This window comes from Marmota monax, unplaced genomic scaffold (genome assembly GCF_021218885.2).
Source record: "Marmota monax isolate L192 unplaced genomic scaffold, Marmota_monax_Labrador192_F-V1.1 WCK01_AAM20220418_F8-fsc00001, whole genome shotgun sequence".
NCBI lineage: Eukaryota > Metazoa > Chordata > Mammalia > Rodentia > Sciuridae > Marmota > Marmota monax.
The window spans coordinates 9,788,833-9,809,771 of NW_026693777.1; the positions used below are offsets into that span (position 1 = coordinate 9,788,833).

General features: G+C 36.0%; 1 protein-coding gene across 5 annotated transcripts in view; it reads left to right on the plus strand.

Annotated features, from left to right (window-relative positions):
* Positions 1-222: 222 nt before the first annotated feature.
* The window catches only part of Prpf39 (pre-mRNA processing factor 39), a 33,091-nt gene continuing 12,374 nt past the window's right edge, over positions 223-20,939 (plus strand). The window contains exons 1-4 of one of the 5 annotated variants that reach the window (XM_046460877.2): positions 223-379; positions 13,409-13,761; positions 14,463-14,588; positions 15,251-15,369. In XM_046460877.2, the coding sequence (XP_046316833.1) occupies positions 13,438-13,761; positions 14,463-14,588; positions 15,251-15,369 (569 nt within the window). In that variant the 5' untranslated portion in view covers positions 223-379; positions 13,409-13,437. Of the gene's footprint in view, positions 380-4,095; positions 5,621-13,408; positions 13,762-14,460; positions 15,123-15,250; positions 15,370-20,939 lie in introns of those variants that run through there. The other 4 variants (XM_058584508.1, XM_046460879.2, XM_046460878.2 and 1 more) reach the window with 4 other exon arrangements.

Consider the following 20,939-nt stretch of genomic DNA (forward strand, 5'->3'; position numbering starts at 1 on the left):
TGGAGTGCGAAGGGGGTCTCAGGGCCATGTCTGCAAGATCTGGGAGGTGGGAGGCCCTAAACCTACCCCTTGACTTTGGAAAATCCCCAATAACCACACTGCCTTCGCGGGGGTGGGGCGGAGGTGGGGCGGGGGGGGGGAAGCGGAGGCGGGGCCCGGAGTTCGGCCGCCCGGATCCCGCGGAGGGCGAGACCTGCGTGCTGCGACCACGTGACTCGCTCGCCTCCGGATACCTGCGCGTGCGCACTGCGTCCTCGACGAGGCGGAGGTGGCTCTGGTGGCGACTGTGTGGCTGTGAGGACTGAGTCGGTGGGAGTGCCATCTTCAGCTAGGTTGGCCCAGGTTTCGGCTCATGGCATCGAGTGGCATCCATCCTGAGGTCAGCCAAGACCTGCCTGTCGAAATTGGCGGGAGGAGGTGGGACTCTGATCAGGAAGAGGCCTGAGGTGCCTCAGGCCGCTCCGGGCCCGCGGCCTCTCCCGCCCTGTTTAAGGCCTGGCTTGGCCTTGGAGCCCAGTTGTTCATTCCTTTTTCCGTCCCACCTGTTGGGTGGAGCAGTGCGAGGTTTCTTTTCTTAGACTGCACGTTTTTCTTGAGAAGTGCGGTTAGTCTGGCGGGGAAGCGTGGGCCGCCTCCACTGGATTGAGGAAGAGATTTGGGGATAAGTCTGAACCCTCGCTTCCCCCAGCGTGGCTGGGAAGATGGGAGGGGGCTCTTTAGTGCCGCGGAGGATTAGGAGGGTGTAATACAACTTCTGTTAATAAAGCATTTGGGTGCCTTGGAGGGTGTGTTCCGCCTTCTAACTGGAGAAGCAACAGTTTTGGGGCCTTGGGTCACAGCACCCCAAAGATCAGCCAGAGATTTTGGGCTGTGTAGGATAGAAACAAAAACTAGGCACGGAAAATCCCAGTAGGATCTTGTAAAGGAATCTGAGTGTTTATACCTTTCGTAATCAGAGACCAGGAACTAGTGTTTTTCTCGCTCCAAAATCACATCTTGAAATTAATAAATAATGTTTGAAGTTAATGGTACTGTTAATGTATTGTTGATGATGTATTTTTTTCTTTTTTAAAAAACGTATTGTTGATGATTCTGTAATACCATATTATTTTATGTTACTTTTTAGTTTGGCATTCATGGGGTCTTCCGTATTTGAGGGCTCAGTATTTGGCAACTGATTTTAATCTGTTCAAAAAATACTTTAAAATTTACAGCTGGAAAGGGTGAAGTTTAAGAAAATGTCTCATCTGGGGGAAGTACGGAGCTTACATTGGAACTTAAGTGTTTTGGGCTCTGTGGCAGTTTTAAATGAATTGGAAAAACAAACAACCCAAGCAACTACTGACAGGTTTCCTCCTCCCTTCAGGTTTATAACCTCATTTTAAAGTTGAAAAAGTTGGAACTCCACTCTTCTCATTGTAGGGATAAAGTGACAAAGAAGTTATACTAAAGACCACTGGTTTTTAGATTGTGAATTCTGAAATAATTAGGGGCTGACTAGAGAAGGATAATTAGTAGGTGTATGAGATAATTGCAATGAGCATAAAAAAGCAGGATTTTTTTAGTCTCAGAATATTTGGTAATATATAGTTGAATATTTAAGATAAAGAATTTTGTAAGTCAAATGATAAAAATTGCGTGTCATTTTCAAGAGAAAGAACAGAATCTTCTGTGCTATGTTAATAGTTGTGGGTAAAACAGAACTTTTTTTCTTTTTTAATAGCCAAAGAAGAACGAAAGTAGTAGTTGTAGTCCAGTGATAATTTTTTCCCAAAGATTTGAGATGATGCAGATTTATATACAAGATCCAGTTTCTAGGATATATTAAGTATTTAATATGTGGAAATCAGAAAGGTCAATCTGTGAACATTATACTTAGCCTCTAAAAATAGGTACTCAAACCAATGGTTACAGTGGCCCCCCTTTTTTTTTTAACAGCTGAAATCTAATTGGCTTATCTAAGGCTGAGGAAGAACTAATTTGTGGATTGCAAAGCTAGTTAGTTGATCTGCAGCACCCACACTCTTTTTTTTTTTTTTGGTAGTGGGGATTGAACTCAGGGGCACTCAACCACTGAGCCATATCCCCAGCCTTATTTTGTATTTTATTTAGAGACAGGGTCTACCTGAGTTGCTTAGTGCCTTGCTTCTGCTGAGGCTGGCTTTGAACTTATGATCCTCCTGTCTTAGCCTCCTGAGCCGCTAGGATTACAGATGTGTGCCATCCATCGCGCCCCGCAGTACCCACACTCTTGACTTGCACTTTTAGTAATGACTTTGGATTTTTATATATTCTGTTCATGAAAAAGAATAATCAGTGGCATAAGTTTTGATTACCGCTACAGGTGTAAGAGGCATACAGAGCGTAAAAAAATGAATTATATTAAATTAGATGTCTCATATTTCATCAAATGAGTGTTGGTTATTTAAGTTGTCTTCCCAAAGACCTTTTAAATTTTAAGATGGCATGCTGATTGTTAGGTGTTTAATGTATATCATAACTATACTAAAAGTTAAATGTGTGATTTTAGAACTGTATCTGTTCTGAGTATTTTATAATTTGTCATGTTTTCTTCTGTAGTTTATTATTTTATGCTTATGTGATTTTGTAAGAAAGTATAATATAGTTTAAAAAAAGATATCAATTGATTTTTTGAGTTGAGAAAAGGAATTTTGTTAGTCTGGAGAAATACATGTGCCAAGGCATGAAGAATGTTTAGGCATGAAGAATATAATGTGCTCTGGAAACAGCAGTAAGGAAGAATATTGTAGGTTTAATATGTTTGGGAAGTTAAGTTAGGAATGGATGTGTCACTTACTTGTTCAGAGAAATTGTGCTGTTACACACCAGGCACTATTGTAGGTTATAGAAACACAACAGTGAATAAATCAAGATTCCTTTCTCATTAACTTTAAATATTCTAGTAATATTTGTTTATCTGTAGCAGTAGTGTTTATAGTGTAGTAGTGTTTTTTTTTTTTTGACTGCAACCCATAAAAAGGATGTACATGTAACATTACAACTCTGTAATCAGTAGTGCATTCAATATGCCCTTAATGTGTTTGTGTATTCTGATTTTGTCTACTATTTGTTTTTGCATTTACAATTAGAAACTGGTTTGATACAATCTGCAGCTTGAAAACAGCAGTCTGGAGGTGATATAAAAACTACTTAAACCGACATATTAGTAGTATGAATGAAAAGAAGGGGTTAGTTAATTTTTATATCAAGGTATGTGTGATTATGTTGTGAATGAGGTTTAAAAGGATTAAATAACTTGTTCAGAATTCCTTAATAAGTAGGGAGGTTGGATCTTTAGTTCAGTTGTGTTGTCGTCTAGTGACCAAGCATTTTCCACTTTCTATTTGGTTATGAATGTAATAGGCCAGGTTTTAGTATGGGTAAGGACTCTGTTAATTGTCAGTTAATTGATAGTGTTCTAAGTCTCAAGGTGTACTATATCTGTATGTACTGGTAGACTTTGCCTTGACCCTGAAGAAATTTGTAATTTAGGAGAGAAGGTAAACATTGAACAAGTATCAAAATTGTGGTATGTGCTGTGGAGAAAAAGAATGCTGTGGGATTGTCACTAGGGACAACCTAACTTATTTGGGGAATGTGGAAACACTTTCAGGAAGTGATTTTTAAACTCTACTCAGAAGAATGAATAGGCTTTAGTTAGTTGGAAGGCATTAAATGGTAATGTAAGAGTGGAATAGAGGGTTAGGAGAGCATTTCATGTAGAAGAACAGCTTACACTAAGGTCCCAAAACAGTGAAATGGGAGTGGGAGGGATGTTCCTACAGAATTTAGTAGAAAAGAGGCAAGAGTTGTTGTTGTTAGGATGGGGTTGAACCTTGGCTCTGTTCCTTCCAACTTATTTAAACTTGGACAAGTTGTTTTAACTTTAATAAATGTTAGTTTCTCCATCCTTAAAAGTGGGAAAATGGGATTTAACAAAATATATGATCAGTAAGTAGCATCTTTTAGTGTTACTATTGATAGCTGGTAATTGAAATTGTAGCAATACCTGCCTGATGACATGCCTTCATTCATTCATTCTTTCAAAAATAATGTGTCTTCTGTGTGCAAATCAGTATACAGTAGTTGAATTTTGTGCATGTGTATATAATTGTGTTAAACTGTCATGAAACATTATGGTTTTTCCATGTCTTTATGCAAAAGCATTGTGATAAATTTTTATTCTCTTTTACATTTGAAAAAAAAACTGATCTAAAGCAATCTGCAGTTTGAAAGTTACTGATATAGTTGGGAGATAATGAATATGTGAATTATATCAATAATACTGTGAATAAAAAGGAGCCAGTTAATTCTTAAACCAGTTAATTCATAGTAGGGTCTACTAAATAAATTATTCACTATTTAGAATATAGAAAATGCTATGAATAAAAGTATAGCAAAGTGCTGCGAATGGGAATGGGTTACAACTTTAAATAATGTGATCCAAATAGAGTTTATTGAGAAGGTGACATTTCAGCAAAGTTTAAAAGGAGACGAGGAAGGCAGCTATGTTTGTATGGGGAATTTTCTTTTTGTAGAGGGAACAGCCATGCAAAGCTCTAAGTCTGTAGAGTATGGACTTTGAGAGACAGCAAGATGTCAGTATGGCAGGAACTGAGAGAGTAAGAGTAGATGAGTCAAAGAGATATTATAGGGCAGTGGACCACTGAAGGATATTGACTATTTGTGAGATGGAGCAGTGGAGTGAGTCTGATTTACATTTTTTAAACATAACTAATTCTGCTATATTATTAATAGACTAAACACAGGGAGTTGGGGATGGAGGTGGAGCAAGAGAAAAAGGAGGCGGTCCATAGAACCTTATAGAAGACTATAATGGTATTCCAGCTGCTCTCAGCTGGAATAAAAAAGGATTATAAGAAATGGAATTCTAGGACATTTGAAAGATTCCCTAACAGATTGATTGGTGTGAGAAAAAGGCAAGGATGATTCCAAGATTTTTTGGTCTACACAGGGGGAAGGAGGACTTTTCAGTCATTGAAGTGGGTAGAGCAAATTTGGGGGGACAAATCAGGAAGAGACTTGGCATTTTAATATTTGAAATGACTTTATATATGTAGGCAGTTAGATATATGACTGGAGTTTGGAAAAGAGGCCTAGGCTGGAGATAAACATTTGAGGGTCAGCATATATTTAGTATCTTAAGCCTTGTGAGATTGGGAGTTGAGTTAAAAATGACCAAAGACTGAATCCTGGGGTACTCCAACATTAACAGGTTGAATAGAAGAGCACTCACTTCATCTCAGGAGATTGTCAATCAGTAGAAGAAGTGGTAGGGAGGTACAAGTAACATCAGGATATGGTATGATCTGGAAGCTAAGTGAAGAAAGTATATCAAAGAGGAGAAGGTGATCAGCTGAGGACAAAATCTTGAAGTTACTAATTCTTTTTTTTTTTTTTTTTTGTAGCAGGAATTGAACCCCAGGGCGCTTAACCACCAAGCCACATCCCCAGCCCTTTTTATATTTTATTTTGAGACAGCGTCTTGTTAAGTTGCTTAGGGCCTCCCTAAGTTGTTGAGGCTGGCTTTGAACTTGTGATCCTTCTGCCTCAGCCTCCCAGTTCTCTGGGATTACAGGTATGTGCCACTGTGCCTGGCAAAGTGGTACTAATTCTTATGGGACTGTGAGAAGCAAAGATTCTTCAGAAAGACAGATGAGGGGTATTTATTTTTGAATGCTAATGGAAGTAATCTAATGCAGTAAGAGGAACTGATAAGAAGAGTAAATTAAAAGAAATTCTTGGGAAGGTGGGTGGGATAAATGTTTCAAGTCTTGAGTTCTGGTATTGGCCTTTGGTAGGACCAGAGATCTTCATCCATTGTGACCAAGTGGTTACAGATGCATTGAGAGTAGAAATTTGGTGGTAGGAAAAATGAAGAAGTCACACTTAATTGCTTATGGTCTGAAGAAATTATGAGACTATATAGAAACAATGATTATGTATTTCAACTATTGTTGCTAATAGCACAATAAAGATACTAAACGAATACTTTGAGAACAGAAAGGAAGAAAGATGATAAATAAGTTGAGAGGTAGTAAATCTAGTATAATAGATTTACTACCTAAGTTATAAGAAATTTTAAGGGGATAGAGGATATAGAGATCTAGTTGCTCTTGTCAACTAGGTCATTAAACTAGACTGTATAGTATACCAACTGATGGTTATTTTCTTAGAAAAAGTGCTTCAGTGAGCACCCTTGTTCATTGTTGATTTTTTCCAAATGCCTTTAAAAAGAATTATTCTAACCATGGTCTCCGAAGATAAGAATGCTCAGTATTACTAAAAGTAGAATTAGTTGAAAATCTGAAGTAGTTTAGATGTAGAATTTCCCTTCTTTGTCCAATATAGCCAGTGAAAAATTAGATGTTTATTGTTCAAACTGGATGGAATCAAGAGTTTTGACACATAGTGGAATGCAGGGCCTGGGTAAAAGGTCTTAATGAGAATGGGAAATGGAATAGAATGTGAGATCATCAGCCCCATTTGTTGTTTTTGCTCCCAGAATGCTGGTTGCCTTTCTTCTGTTTTTCTAAGTTGAAAGATTCTTTGGGGAAACTTAACCCAGGTGAAAAAATGTATAGCACTGATATTTAGTGGATTCCCTTAACAGAATGTCTTTCTGTAGCAAGATCCAGCAGTTGTGAATCCTGTCTAACTTGCAGAGTAACTTTGTAATGTCTAACATTTCTTCCTGAATGTAAGTTTGAAGATCACTATACTTGAGACACCAACACAGTCAAAAGACATTTAGAAGAAGCACATAGTGCTGAGAACTGAGGAAATTTAAAGTGAATTATGGAGAAATGACAGAAGATATTGCATTAGTGAAAAAGGAACGGGAGACTTAACAAAAAAATCATTCAGAGAATAAGAAATGGAAATTTTAAGCTTTATGCCTGTATTAAAAATCCAATATAAGGAGTAAGGGATTATCTCTTGTAGAATGAGTCAAATCAGTAAAAACAAAGTTAAAAAGAAAAAAAGAAAGATTAGTTCAGGAGGTCCAACATCTAAATAATAAGAGTTCATCAAATAGGTAATAGAGAAATGAAAGGGAGAGATTTTATCAAAACAAAACATTTCTAAGAATAGAATGGCATAAAAATCTAGGTTAAAATAGGTTGTCTAGGGAAGGGGATGTAACTCAGTGGTAAAGTACTTGCCTAGCATGTGCAAACCCCTGGGTTCAGTCTCCACCGCTGCAAAATAAACAATAAATAAAGTAAAATAGGCCTTCTAGATTGTAGTAAGGGAGTAAAAAGTTTTGATACGCTATTGCACAGTAGGATGACTATGGATAATGATACTATATATGCAAAATATATAGAAGAAAGGGTTTTAAATGTCTTACCATAAAGAAATGTTTGAGGAAATAGGTATGTTTAGCCTGCTTTAAATGTTACAAGTAGGTCAGGGAGTGTTGCTCAGTGGTAGAGTGCGTGTTTAGCATATAAAAGTCCCTGGATTCAATCCCCAGTACCCCCTACCCCCGCCAAAAAAAAAAAAAAATACATGTACCAAAACATCACATGATATCCGTAAGTAAAGCTTTTATATTTTTATGTATCAGTTTAAGAAGTTAAAAAAGTAGTTTTCGAATGAATGCTCTGCAGAATGAGTGGAAAAAGACTCCCATTAAGGGAGTGTTTCAGTACAAGCAGAAAAAAAAGAAACAGTCTACTGAGAAACAGGTCATGTGGAGGATAAGGGATAAATTGCATCACAAGCTGGGCAGGGTAGTGCACATCTGTAATCCCAACTACTTGGGAGAAGAGGCAGGAGGATCAAAAGTTTCAGGCCAGCTTGGACAACTTAATGAGACCCGGTCTTGAAATAGAAAATAAATAAAAAAGGATTGTGTGTGTAGCTCAGTGGTACAGTGCCACTGAATTTAATCCCCAGTACTTAAGAGGGCGGGGGTGGGGGGGGGAGACCATATTTCTTCAATAGTAGTACCAGATGCTAGGGGACAGTGAATAGATTCTTCTAAAACTCTTAAGGAAAAAATTCAGTCTGGAATTTTATACTTATAAAATTTCTTTTGTTGGTGTTACTGGAGTTTGAGGGAGTACTTTTCCACTGATCTGCATCCCCAGCCTCTTTTATTTTTTTTATTTCAAGATAGGGTCTCACTGAGTTGCTTAGGGCCTTGTAAATTACTGAGGGTGGCCTGGAACTTGTGATGCTCCTATTTGAGTCTACTGAGTTGCTGTAAGTGTGCCACTGTGCCTGCTTATACTTAGAAAATTTATCATTTTTTTTTTGTAGGCTATAGTAATGATCCTCTAGAAGATGGAATTAATCCATTAATTAAAAAAAAGAATGAAATTATGTCACTTTGAGGAAAGTGGATGGAACAGCAGACCATGATCTTGAGTAAAATAAGTCAGATGCAGGAGAAAAGTATCATTAGTTTTCTGTTATGGGGAAGCCAGAGTGAAAAAATAAGGACTCAGCAGAAAATGGAGACCATTAGGGAAAAGGAAGGGATCAGAGGGAGGAGGGCATAGTGTGGGTATTTGGTAGTGAAGTTGATCGGATTATGTTTTTATGTATGTATGGATCTGCCACAACGAAACCCATCATTCTGTATATTAATATACAACATAAAAAATGAAAGAGAATAAATGAAGAAAGAAAGATTTTGGCGGTTATAGATAGGATTCATCCCCCAGGGAATAAGTAAAAGGACTATGTTAGATCAAAAGGAATAGACAAACCTAGACAAGAAGAATCAATAGAATTTGCTGTGGAACCTTAGATGTTCTCCAAAGGAAAAGTGGAATTGATAAATATGCATGACATTGTTTTTTGAAGGACTTTTTATAAGAGTTCTAGTAGGATATGGTTTCAATTTTGAAACACAATAAGGTAAATGAAAATAATAAGATTTAAAGGGTTAGAAGCAAGAAAGCATAATTATAGTATACAGGGTAGTTTAGCTTAAAAATATTTACAGAAACACACTAATGTAAAACTGAATATGGATTTAACCCCAATTGATATGATTATATTAGGATCATGAGAGGGAAATGTATGTTCCCCCCCAAATTAGGAAATAAGATATGCCTCCAGATAAATTCTATACTCACTACCAGTTTCAAAATTGGTAGCATTTTTTCCTATTAAAATTTCTAATGCAAAAAAATTAAGTGCACTGTGAAGGTAATTTTTATTTTTTTAAATTTATTTTAAAATACAAATTCTTGTTGGTATATCACTTCCCAAGGAATTCAGTGTTTTACTATTATGCTTTCATTTTTGTGAATTTATAGTTTTTAAGAATTTCATGTTTTTATTTTATCTGATGTTCTTAACCTATCTCTGAGGCAGGTAATGTAAGTCTTATTAGTTTCCTTTAGAAGTGAGAAGCAAAAACTGACCTAGGATCACACAGTATTAAGGGAGAGAGGTAGAATTCACTTTACTTCCCTCTTTTCTTATGTATACATATGTGTGTACACACATACACAATTTCATTTTTGAGGTACTGGAATTTTTGGTACCAGGAATGCTTTATTACTGACCTACATCTCCAGTCATTTTTACTTTCTTTCTTGAGGCAGTGTCTCCCTAATTTGCTGAGGGTCTTGCTAAGTTTCTGAGGCTGGCTTCAAACTTGTGATCCACTTCTCTCAGCCTCTTGAGTAGCTGGGAATGAAGGAGATCATGCCCTGGTCTCTAACTGATATTTATCATTCTGTACTTTTTATTTGGAACCCGTGCTGTACTACTTATGATGTATTAAAAGAAAAACTTTTGACAAATTTAGCAGTGTTTTGAGGAAAGAACAATTCATGATTAGAAGTTCACAGCATCTAGTCTGCATCAGTGGGCAGTAAGTATTTATAGACAGAACATAAAAGTAACCACAGAAATAGCTTGATTGATTATAGCTAGGTAGTTGCCTTATTTGGATATAGTCTGATTAGTTGGCTGCCTGTGATTGGCAGAAGCTCTGCTGCTTATGATTGGCTGTGATCCAGCTCTCTGTTAAAAAGAATTAGGCTTCTAAGGTTTCCATTTGTTTATATGCTGAAGTTAGGTTGCAGTTTATTATATAGGAACTCAAAATACTGAGAAAGGCTGGGTGCAGTGGCCCACTCCTGTAATCCCAGTGGCTCAGGAGGCTGAGGCAGAAGGAATGTAAGTTCAAAGCTAGCCTCAACAAAAAGTGAGGCGCTAAGCAACTCAGTGAGACCCTGTCTCTAAGTAAAATACAAAATAGGGCTGGGGATGTAGTTCAGTGGTCAAGTGCCCCAGAATTCAATCTTGGGTACCCCCTCCCCCCAAAAAAAGTACTGAGACAGCTTCAGGTCTTTGACCTCTTGCTTATTTAAATATTTAACAAATGGTAGAAAAATTTAGCTCCTTTTTGCACATTATATTTCCTAATTTGGTTATACTGTATAATGTTTTACTTTCTGCAATTTTGGTAAAATTACATAACAAAATTTTACATTTTTTCCCCCCTCAAATCAGGAAAAAGGACAATTTGTTACATGCCAAAGGCATGGGAGAGTTAAATTCAAATTGATAATGTTTACCATTTTTTTTTTTAACTTTTTAATATTTATTTTTTAGTTTTTGGCAGACACAACATCTTTGTTTGTATGTGGTGCTGAGGATCGAACCCGGGCCACACGCATGCCAGGCAAGCGCGCTACCACTTGAGCCACATCCCCAGCCCCGATAATGTTTACCATTTTTAAGTGTACAGTTAGTATTGCCAAGTATATTTGCATGATTGGGAAACATCTCAGGAAGTTTCTAATCTTGTAAATCTGAAACTTTATACCCATTAAACAATAACTCTTCTTTTCCCCATTCTTTGTTAAGAATAAACTAGTACTAATGATTGACTTGGAATAACTTTAAAAATAAGTATATTTTCTTTTGGCCCTGTGGTTTATGAAGTAATCATCAAAATGAATTCCCTAAGGGTAAGGCTGATGTTCTTAATTCTTTTACAACAAGTAATTGTAGTGTATGGAGTAATTGACAGTGTATGGAGTCTCTCATGATGCAAGGGTGTGGTAAATTTGCTGATTCAAAGAAAATAACAAATCCCATATGTCCCACATAAATATGCAATTAGAATAGGGTAGGTAGTAAATGACTCAGAATTTGTCAACTGGCAGGTGCGGGTGGCACATCCCTGTAATCTCAGCTATTTGGGGGCTGAGGCAGGAGGATTGTAATTTCCCAGGTCACTTTAGGAAATTTAATGAGACCCTGTCTCAAAATAGAAAGGGCTAGGATGTAGCTCAGTGTTATGGGGCCCCTGGGTGTAATCCTCAGTACTACATTCCTCCCCCAAATAATGCATCAACCAGCAGTCTTTTTTTTTTTTTCTTTCTTAAACTGAACTATAAAATTTTAAAAAACCCACAAGTTAGTAATTTGCATATGAAAAATTAATCTTCAAATGTGCTTTTTTTTTTTTTAAAGAGAGAGAGAGAGACAGAATTTTTTAATATTTATTTTTTAGTTTTCGGCAGACACAACAGCTTTGTTTGTATGTGGTGCTAAGGATCGAACCCAGGCCGCACGCATGCCAGGCGAGCGCGCTACTGCTTGAGCCACATCCCCAGCCCCAAATGTGCTTTTTTTTAAAGGAGAGAGAAAAGAGCAAAATAAATTTAGAAATTTGTTTGTCCTTTCATAGGACCTAAAGTGGTCTTAACTTTGGAAAAGTTGATGACATTCATCAGACTCATCCAAGAAGAGAATTTATTTTTCTGGTAGTCTAATATCTGTGTTGATGATATCATAATAAACACACTGTATATATGTGCACACCAGTCTGTCAGAATTTACACCAAAAACTGAGCCTGGTGGCGCATGCCTGTAATCCCAGGAGCTCTGGAGGGTGAGGCAGGAGGATTGTGAGTTCAAAGCTGGCCTCAATGTGGTGAGATGCTAAGCAACTCAGTGAGACCCTGTCTCTAAATAAAATACAAAATAGGGCTGAGAATGTGACTCAGTGGTCGTGCTCTTGAGTTCAATCTCCAGCACCCCCCCAAAAAAAAGAATTTACACCAAATAAATAAAATACAGTTGGTGTTAACAGTTGTTCTCCCTACAAAAGTTGGATGGTTTTTTTTTTTTGGTGTGTGTTCTTTTGGCTTGTCTGCAATTTTTTTGGGGGTGGGGAGTACTGAGTATTAAACTCATAGGCACTCAGCCACTAAGCCCCATCCACAGCCCTATTTTGTATTTTATTTAGAGATGGGGTCTCACTGAGCTGCACCTTGCTTATCTGAAGCTGGCTTTGAACTCAATGGTCCTCTTGCCTCAGCCTCCCAAGCAGCTGGGATTACAAGCATGTGCCACCACGTCCTGCTGATTTTGTTATTTTATTTTTTATTTAAAAAAATTTTTTTTTAGTTGTAGTTGAACACTATATCTTTATTTTGTTTATTTATTTTTATGTGATGCTGAGGATCGAACCCAGCACCTAGCACATGCTAGGCTAGCACTTTACTGCTGAGCCACAACCTCAGACCTTTATTTTGTTATTTTAAAGAAAATCCAGCTATGGGATGGTTGGCTTCAGGGATTTTTGTGTGTGTGTGTGTGTGTGTGTGTGTGTGCGCGCGCGCACGCGCCCATGTATGTATACTTTGTTTTCTTTTTTCAATTTCATGACTACTTTAAAAATCTGGGTTTCACTACAGTGTACAAAAATTTTCAAGTCTGATTTCCAATGAAGATAACTAGGAAGGTGTTTAAAACAAATACAGATTCCTTGGCTTCAATTCTATGGCATAGCCCAGAAAGTTGTACTTCTACCAAGTTCTCTAAATGATGAATCCTTACAATGGGTAAACTGTACAATGGAACTTTTAGGTCACATTATAATCGTAGATTGGATTTTAGAGGATAATGACAAAAACAGTTCATGTCATCTCGTGGATACTTTGTTACCTATCCATTATCTTGTCTCACCACTGTCTATCTTACTAAATAAACACTAATTTTCTTTAAGGTACCAATATACCTAATCCTGTATAAAGGATAGTGAAACTGGAAAAAAAAACATCTCTGGGAAAACTTTTGATTTTCTGATTAAAAAGAACAGTTATAACAATGTAGTTCATCTATACTTATGTCCTACCTTGAATTTGATCATCATCCAGCTGCTAAGCTTTCTGTTTTGTGAGAAAATAAATATTTGTTTAAACTGCCATCAGTAGATAGGTTTTCTATTATTTGCAGACAAAATAATCAAATTAATTTGATCAAGTTCAAACTATTCCATTTCCTTAATCGTAAATAGGGCTTTAAAAGGTGATGTTGATGCCAAGTAATTTTATTAGCATTTGGAAGATGTTTCTCTTTTGTGTGTGTGTTTCTGCAGATTATTAACTGAAGACAAAATACGTAGCTATGCAAAATTCTCACATGGATGATTACAGAAATTCTAATAATGGCAGCACAGACAACAGTTCAGAGGTAGTGGTAGAACATCCTGCTGATTTCAATACTGAGATTATGAATGTTACGGAAATGGAACAGTCACCTGACGGCTCTCCCAATGTGAATGCGTCTACAGAAGAAAGTGAAATGGCAAATGCTGTTGACCTTCCAGTGACAGTGACAGAAACGGAAACAAATTTCCCTCCAGAATATGAAAAATTTTGGAAAACCGTAGAAAATAATCCTCAGGATTTTACAGGCTGGGTATATTTGCTTCAATATGTAGAACAGGAGGTTAGTAATTATTAAAATGGTATCTGAGGGTCAGATTAATCTGGCACATGCCTTAATCCAAGTGACTAAAAAGGCTGAGGCAAGATGATCACAAGTTTGAGGCCAGCCTCAGCAATTTAGTCAGGCCCTGCCTTGAATGAATGAATGAATGAATGAATGAAAAATAACTGGGGGTGTAGCTCAGAGGCAGAATGTTCCTGGGTTCAGTGCCTATTACCACACACACACAAAAATTTCAGATTAAGTTGAATAATATTAAATACATACATTTTTGTTTTGAAAATAACTTAAAGCATATTTGTATATTAGGAGAGTTAGTATAGTTAAAGCCTAATGTTGTACAGTGATTGGGGTTTTTATATATGTGTGTAAAATTATTGAAATACAAAGTTACCTTAAGAGACTGGGGATATATATATATATATATAGCTCAGTGTTAGAATTTTTGCCTAGAATGCTTGAGGCCTTGGGTTCAATCCTATAGCACCATCAAAATATAAAACTAAGGGCTGGGGATATAGCTCAGTTGGTACAGTGCTTGTCTCGCATGCACAAGGCCCTGGGTTCAATCCCCAGTGTCACAAGTAAATAAATAAATAAACAAAAAGTAAAAAGTTACCTTAGTATTTGACAAAGTTAGTTTCTTTTCTTTTTGATAAAAACTTCTAAGATATTTAAATGCCTTGTTTTATTTTCATCAGAATCACTTGATGGCCGCCAGAAAAGCATTTGACAAATTTTTCATACACTATCCGTATTGCTATGGTTACTGGAAAAAGTATGCAGATCTTGAAAAGCGACATGACAACATTAAGCAATCAGATGAGGTGCGTACATCACTGAATAAAGTTGATTCCATTAGGTACTGTAAGCCAGTTAATAACAAAAACAAAGATTTTTTTTTTTTTTTTTTTTTTTGGCTGGCAGTACCTACCATTTATGGTCAAACAATTTTTATAGGGTATTTTATTTGCATTTGTCACTCTTGTGGCATTTGTAGCTAATATTTTCTCTCTTTGTTGGCAGGTGCGTTAAACCTCTACAGTTTGTCAAGCTTTGCAGTGCAAGCCTCTGTATTACACTGCAGCTTAACAAGTAGGGCAGGGCTTTTCTCTCACTTACATTTATTTCTCATTTTCCAAACAATATAGTTGGTTTACTAGTCACATTTGCTACGTCTTATTGCATTTTTGGTCAGACGCTGTCATTGATGCTCTAATGGGTCTGTGCCCTATGGTCTGTAACCCAAAGCCTGCCCACACAACCCGGTCAGAATGCAGGGACTGCTGCGCTTTGAAGATCAAGACTCTGCACGTGGGGATCAGAACATTGCCATGTTCTATCCAACCTCCACCCAAATGGTAATGGTAGATTATTTAAACAAAATTCCAGTAATTAGTATTTCTAAGGTTCACCGGATAACACAGTGTTGCCTCTCTGTTAAGGAATAATTAAATACTTGAAGTACAGTTTATTGTTTTCTTCTTAGGTGTATCGCCGGGGACTTCAGGCAATACCCCTTAGTGTTGACCTTTGGATTCATTATATAAACTTCTTAAAAGAAACTTTGGACCCTGGTGATCCTGAGACAAACAGTACAATAAGAGGGTATGTGAGACATTGGTATTCAATTGTATTTGAAGATATACTGCTCATGAATGCTAACTTAAAAGTTTAACTTTTGTGCTTCTTTCCCACTACTTAATAGATACATGTAATGAATTTATGACTATTTTTTAAAATGCAGATGATAAAGCCTTCCTCCATTTTTGTATCCCCTTATGTCTCCAATTCCACTTTCCTCATGGTTAATGGCTTGATGTACATGCTTTCGAGTATATGTTGCATATGTATTTGTATGTGTATTTTACATATTTTCTTTTGACTTATTATTTAACATAATGTTTTAGAATTCTTTATACCATATAATTTTAAACATTACAGAGATATTTTATGGTGTCCAAATACTGTATTTGTAGGAAATAATCAGTGCTGTAGTGAACACTTCTATAGAAATCACTATTTTTATAGAGTGTGCTAGAAATGGAACTCGGTCAAAGGGAATATACAGCTAAGTTTTATCAAATGTTCCTCAAAAATGGTATTGGTTTTGAACTTTCACTGTGAATAAAATTAGTCTTTTCCCCATAGCCATAGCCATATCACCTTTTTTGTTTGTTTTTTCTCTTGCTGTAATTTGTGTATAGATTGCTTATCTCAGTTTATCATCATCTTATATTTTTTAAGTCTTTGTTATTGATGCTCTGGTTGAACTCAGGGCCTTGTATTGGCAAGGCAAGTACCCTACCACTTAGCTACAAGTACCCTACACTTCTACAGCTCTGTTACTTATGATTTGCTTATTTTCTTTGGAATTGTGTTTTTGTTACTGATTATAGTAATTGGTTGATGTATTTTTTTGGTTTTGTTTTCAAAAAAGCTGTGTTAATATAGTTAAACTAACCACTGTTAAACTGCTTATAACAAAAAGTAGTTGCTTTGTGTTCCTTCAAATATTATTAGTTGATTCTTCTGAAATTTTCATTATATGTATTTAAAAGTGGCTCTATACTGCTTTCTCTCTATTAGTTGCAGACATTATGTATTTATTATGGTAGATGAGAATTTAGCTCATTTTACCATATTTTTTAAGTTTTTATCTTTCCAATATAACTATTGAGTAGATTGCAATAAATCTATATGTGTTTTATTTATTCTGGATCTATAAGTATTTTTCCATCATGCTGTTCTCTGTATTTTATAGCCTTTTATTTTTCCCAGAGTTAATTACTTCTCCGTCTCCCATTTTTTCCCATTTGTATAATAAAAGGTTTTATGTCTAGCTTTCCAGAAAGACCTGTGAGATAACCTATAATTCCAATTTTTTGACCTCACTCTTCTGCAACTTGAACTGGTTGTTCTTAGTTCTGCTATGCAGAAGTTTATCTTAGGATTTCCTTGACATGATTCTAGGAGATATCTTTACCTCACTTCTGAGTTTCATGCCTTGTTTATTGGAGTTTATTAGATCCACACTTCCTTGACTTATGCCCACCTTAATAAAGAGGAGTGTACCCTATAACTTCTTAATAAAAGGATACCTGGTAAAAAAAATAATTTCAAGTTCCATTAGGGTATAGAATTTGGTATTGAAAATCATTTTTCTTAAAACTCTCCATTTAAAAAATATATATATACACACACATATAAATGTATATACACATACATACATATATATATATATATATTTAATTGATGGACCTTTATTTTATTTGTTTATTTATATGTCGTGCTGAGAATTAAATGCAGTGCCTCACACATGGCTAGGCAAGCACTCTACACTGAGCCACAACCTCAGCCCACTCTCCAGTCTTTTTTTTTTTTTTTTAAATATTTTTTAATTGTAGGTGGACACAATATCCTTATTTCATTTTGATGTGGTGCTGAGGATCCAACCTAGTGCCTCATGCGTGCTAGACGAGCACTCTACCACTGAGCCCCAGCCCCTCCATTCTTTTTTTTTTTTAAATGTTTTACTTTTTAGTTGTAGGTGGACACAATACCTTTATTTCATTTTTATATGGTGCTGAGGATTGAACAGAGGGCCTCAAGCCTGCTAGGCCAGTGCTCTATCTCTGAGCTACAACCCCATTATTATATATAGCTTATATTGTTGCTGTTGAGAAGTGTGATACTGCTTTTTGGGATTCTTTTATTGTTACTTTCTTTCCATGGAATATTTTAGGATGTTTTCTTTATTTTTGATGTAAATCTAATTTTATAATGATACGCTTTGGTGTGGATTTTCTTTTTCTCGTTCATTGTGCTTTAGTTGATGGTTTTGTTTGTTTTTAAAATTGGGGATGTGCTTGTCTTTCTGTTCTTAGAAATGTTACTATTGTGGATATTCTTTTGTATTTCTTTCCCTTGGTTTTCTCTGTTAGATATTAGACCTCCTATTTTAGTCATTGAATTTTCTTATTTTCTCACTTCCTTTTTTTGTTTCCCTTTCTTAGTCCTTGATCCTTGTATAGGATTTTTAATATCCAGATACCTTTTTTGTTCTTTGAATGTTCCTTTTCTTGTAGCTTCCTATTTTTGTTTCACACCTGAATATTTTTTTATTATTTCTTTGATAATATTAGGGAGAAACTTTTTCTATGTCTCAGCACTGTATTCTCTAAAATTCTTGTGTTTATTGTCATCTAAAATGGCTGATCTGGATTTCTGGGTTTTTTTTTTTTTTTTTTCATTTGTTCTTAGATATACATGACAGTAGAGTATATTTTGACATATATACATAGAGTATAACTTGTTCTAATTAGTATCCCATTCTTGAACATCATGTGGAGTTTCAGTGGTTGTGTATTCATATATGAACATAGAAGTTATTTCTCATTCATTTTACTGTTTTTCCTATTCCCATTCCCCTCCCTTCCCTCATTCTCCTTTGTCTAATCCAATGAACTTATGTTCTTCCTTCCTTCCTGACCCTCCGTTCCCCCTTATTGTATTAGCATTGCATGTCAGAATGTTTGACCTTTGGGTTTTTGGGATTGGCTTATTTCACTTAGTATGTGAGCCTCCAGTTCTATCCATTTGCCATCAAATGCCATAATTCCATTCTTCTTTATGGCTGAGTAATATTCTATTGAGTATATGTATCATATTTTATCTATCCATTCATCTGTTCAAGGGCACCTAGGTTGGTTCCATAGCTTAGCTATTGTGAATTGAGTTGCTATAAATATCGATGTGGCTGTGTCACTGTAGTATGCTAATTTTAAGTCCTTTGGGTATATACTAAAGAGAGGGATAAGCGGATCAAATTATGGTTTCATTCCTGATCTGGATTTCTGATGTGATTATAATAAACTGTATGGAAGGTCTGGTGTGTTTTGTGTGGGACATTGACAGCTGGCCTAGAAGGCTTCAGAGTAGGGTGACCAAGTGGCCACTCAGATTTTTGTTGGGGGTAGTCCCAGTATTGGTCTTATTCCAGATCCAAGCAGTTTTTTAGAAGATGATCATCTGAACTGCCTTTAGAACGCAAATCTAACTTCTGAATCCCCCAGGAAGGCAGAAAAGGGAAGTGAAGATTTCTAACCAATTATTTAAACAGACCTGCATCTAAACCCTCTGTCTTTTTTTCATTACCTACTATCCTCCCGTCTCCTTCTCCATGCTTTTGTCAGTATTTGATACATTAATTTTCTGAATCACTTTGAGTTTCTGCAAGGACACTAATATCTATTTTATTCTTCTAAAAACCTTACACACCCACCTTTATCCACATACACATACTTTTAATATTTCTATATATTAAACATTTTTTCCAGTGTTAGTATGTGTCACTTTTGCTTAGAGTGCCTTTTATCATACAGATTTTTGTTTAATGTATTCAGTTTTCAGCCTTATATTGGTTTCTGAGTTTTTTTTCCTAATTTGCCAAGAATGAATATTGTATACTAATTTTTTAACAACATTTTGTCATTCATTCATCTGGGTGTTGTGAGAAAGGTACTAGCCTTTTATTTTTTTCCTCTTTATTGAATAATTCAGCCTTTCTACATTGGTTTAAAGTACCTCTTTTTTTTATATACTAAATACTCATATGTACAGTGGTCTGTTTTGTTTTCTTGGGCACTCTTCTGTTGCCCTATTTTTTTAATTACCATAATTATAATAAAAGATAGCTTGTTCTCTTTCAGGAAAATGCCTGCTGTATTGTCTTTTATGAAAACATTTTGCATTTTTTTAAGACTAGACAAATATCAGAATTTTCTCTTCCACCCAAAATTCATTAGTGCTTTGATTGGGTGGGATTGTGCAGTTTTATACTTTTTGAAAAATTCCCTCTTGATTTTAAGGTACTTATTTTGAAAGTATGTCTCAAAGTTTTATTTCATTAGGATATCAAATTCTGTGATTAAAATTGCTTACAGAAATCTTTTTAAATGAACTAAATATTTTAAAATACTCATTTTTGCATTAGACTTTAATTTTAAATTTTTAGAATTGGGAGGGGCTTTTGAGAGTTTCAATATTTGTGTAATTCTCATTACCTCACGAGGCAGCTGGGTCTTTTGTTGGACAGTTGTTTTGTTAAAAAGTATTCGTTAAGTTGGTTCCACAGTTTAGCTATTGTGAATTGTGCTGCTATAAACATTGATGTGGCTGTGTCCCTGTAGTATGCTGTTTTTAACTCTTGGGTATAGACCAAGGAGTGGGATAGCTGGTAAAATGGTGGTTCCATTCCAAATTTTCTACGGAATCTCCATACTGCTTTCCAGATTGATTGCACTAATTTGCGGTCCCACCAGCAGTGAATGAGTATGCCTTTTCCCCCACATCCTCGCCAACATTTATTGTTTCTATTCTTGATAACTGCCATTCTGACTGGTGTGAGTAGTTTAGACTTGCATTTCTTTTATTATGAGAGATGTTGGAACATTTTTTCATATTTATTAATCGAATGTATATCTTCTGAGAAGTGTCTCTTCAACTCCTTAGCCCATTTATTGATTGGGTTGTTTGTTTTGGTGTTCAGTTTTTTGAGTTCTTTATATATCCTGGAGATTAGTACTCTGATATGTGTGCAACCTAGATGCCCTTCAATAGATGAATGGATAAAGAAACTGTGGGATATAGTGAAGTAAGCCAATCCTAAAAAACCAAAGGCTGAATGTTCTCTGTGATAAGTGGATGCTAATTCATAATGGGCCGGGGGGGCATGGAAAAATGGAAGAACTTTGAGTGGGGCAAAGGGGAGGGAGTTATGGGAAGGGGTGTTGGGGTAGGAAAGATGGTGGAATGAAATGGACATCATTACCCTAGGTGCATTTATGACTGCATGTATGATGCAGTGCTACATCGTGTACAACCATGGAAATGTAAAGTTGTGCCACAGTTGTGTACAATGAATCAAAATGCATTCTGCTGTCATATATACCTAATTAAAATAATTTTTAAAAAGTATTCTTTAGAGCTGGGGCCATAACTCAGTTGGTAGAGTGCTTGTCTCCATGCACAGGACCCTGGATTCAATCTCAGTATTCTTTAGATTGAAGTAAAATTTACTTCTCTTTTAAATTCTTGTTTTATTTTGTCTTTTGCCTTAAATGAACCTATACAATTGACATTTCAAGTTTAACAGATACTTTGAAGTATCTTCTGTG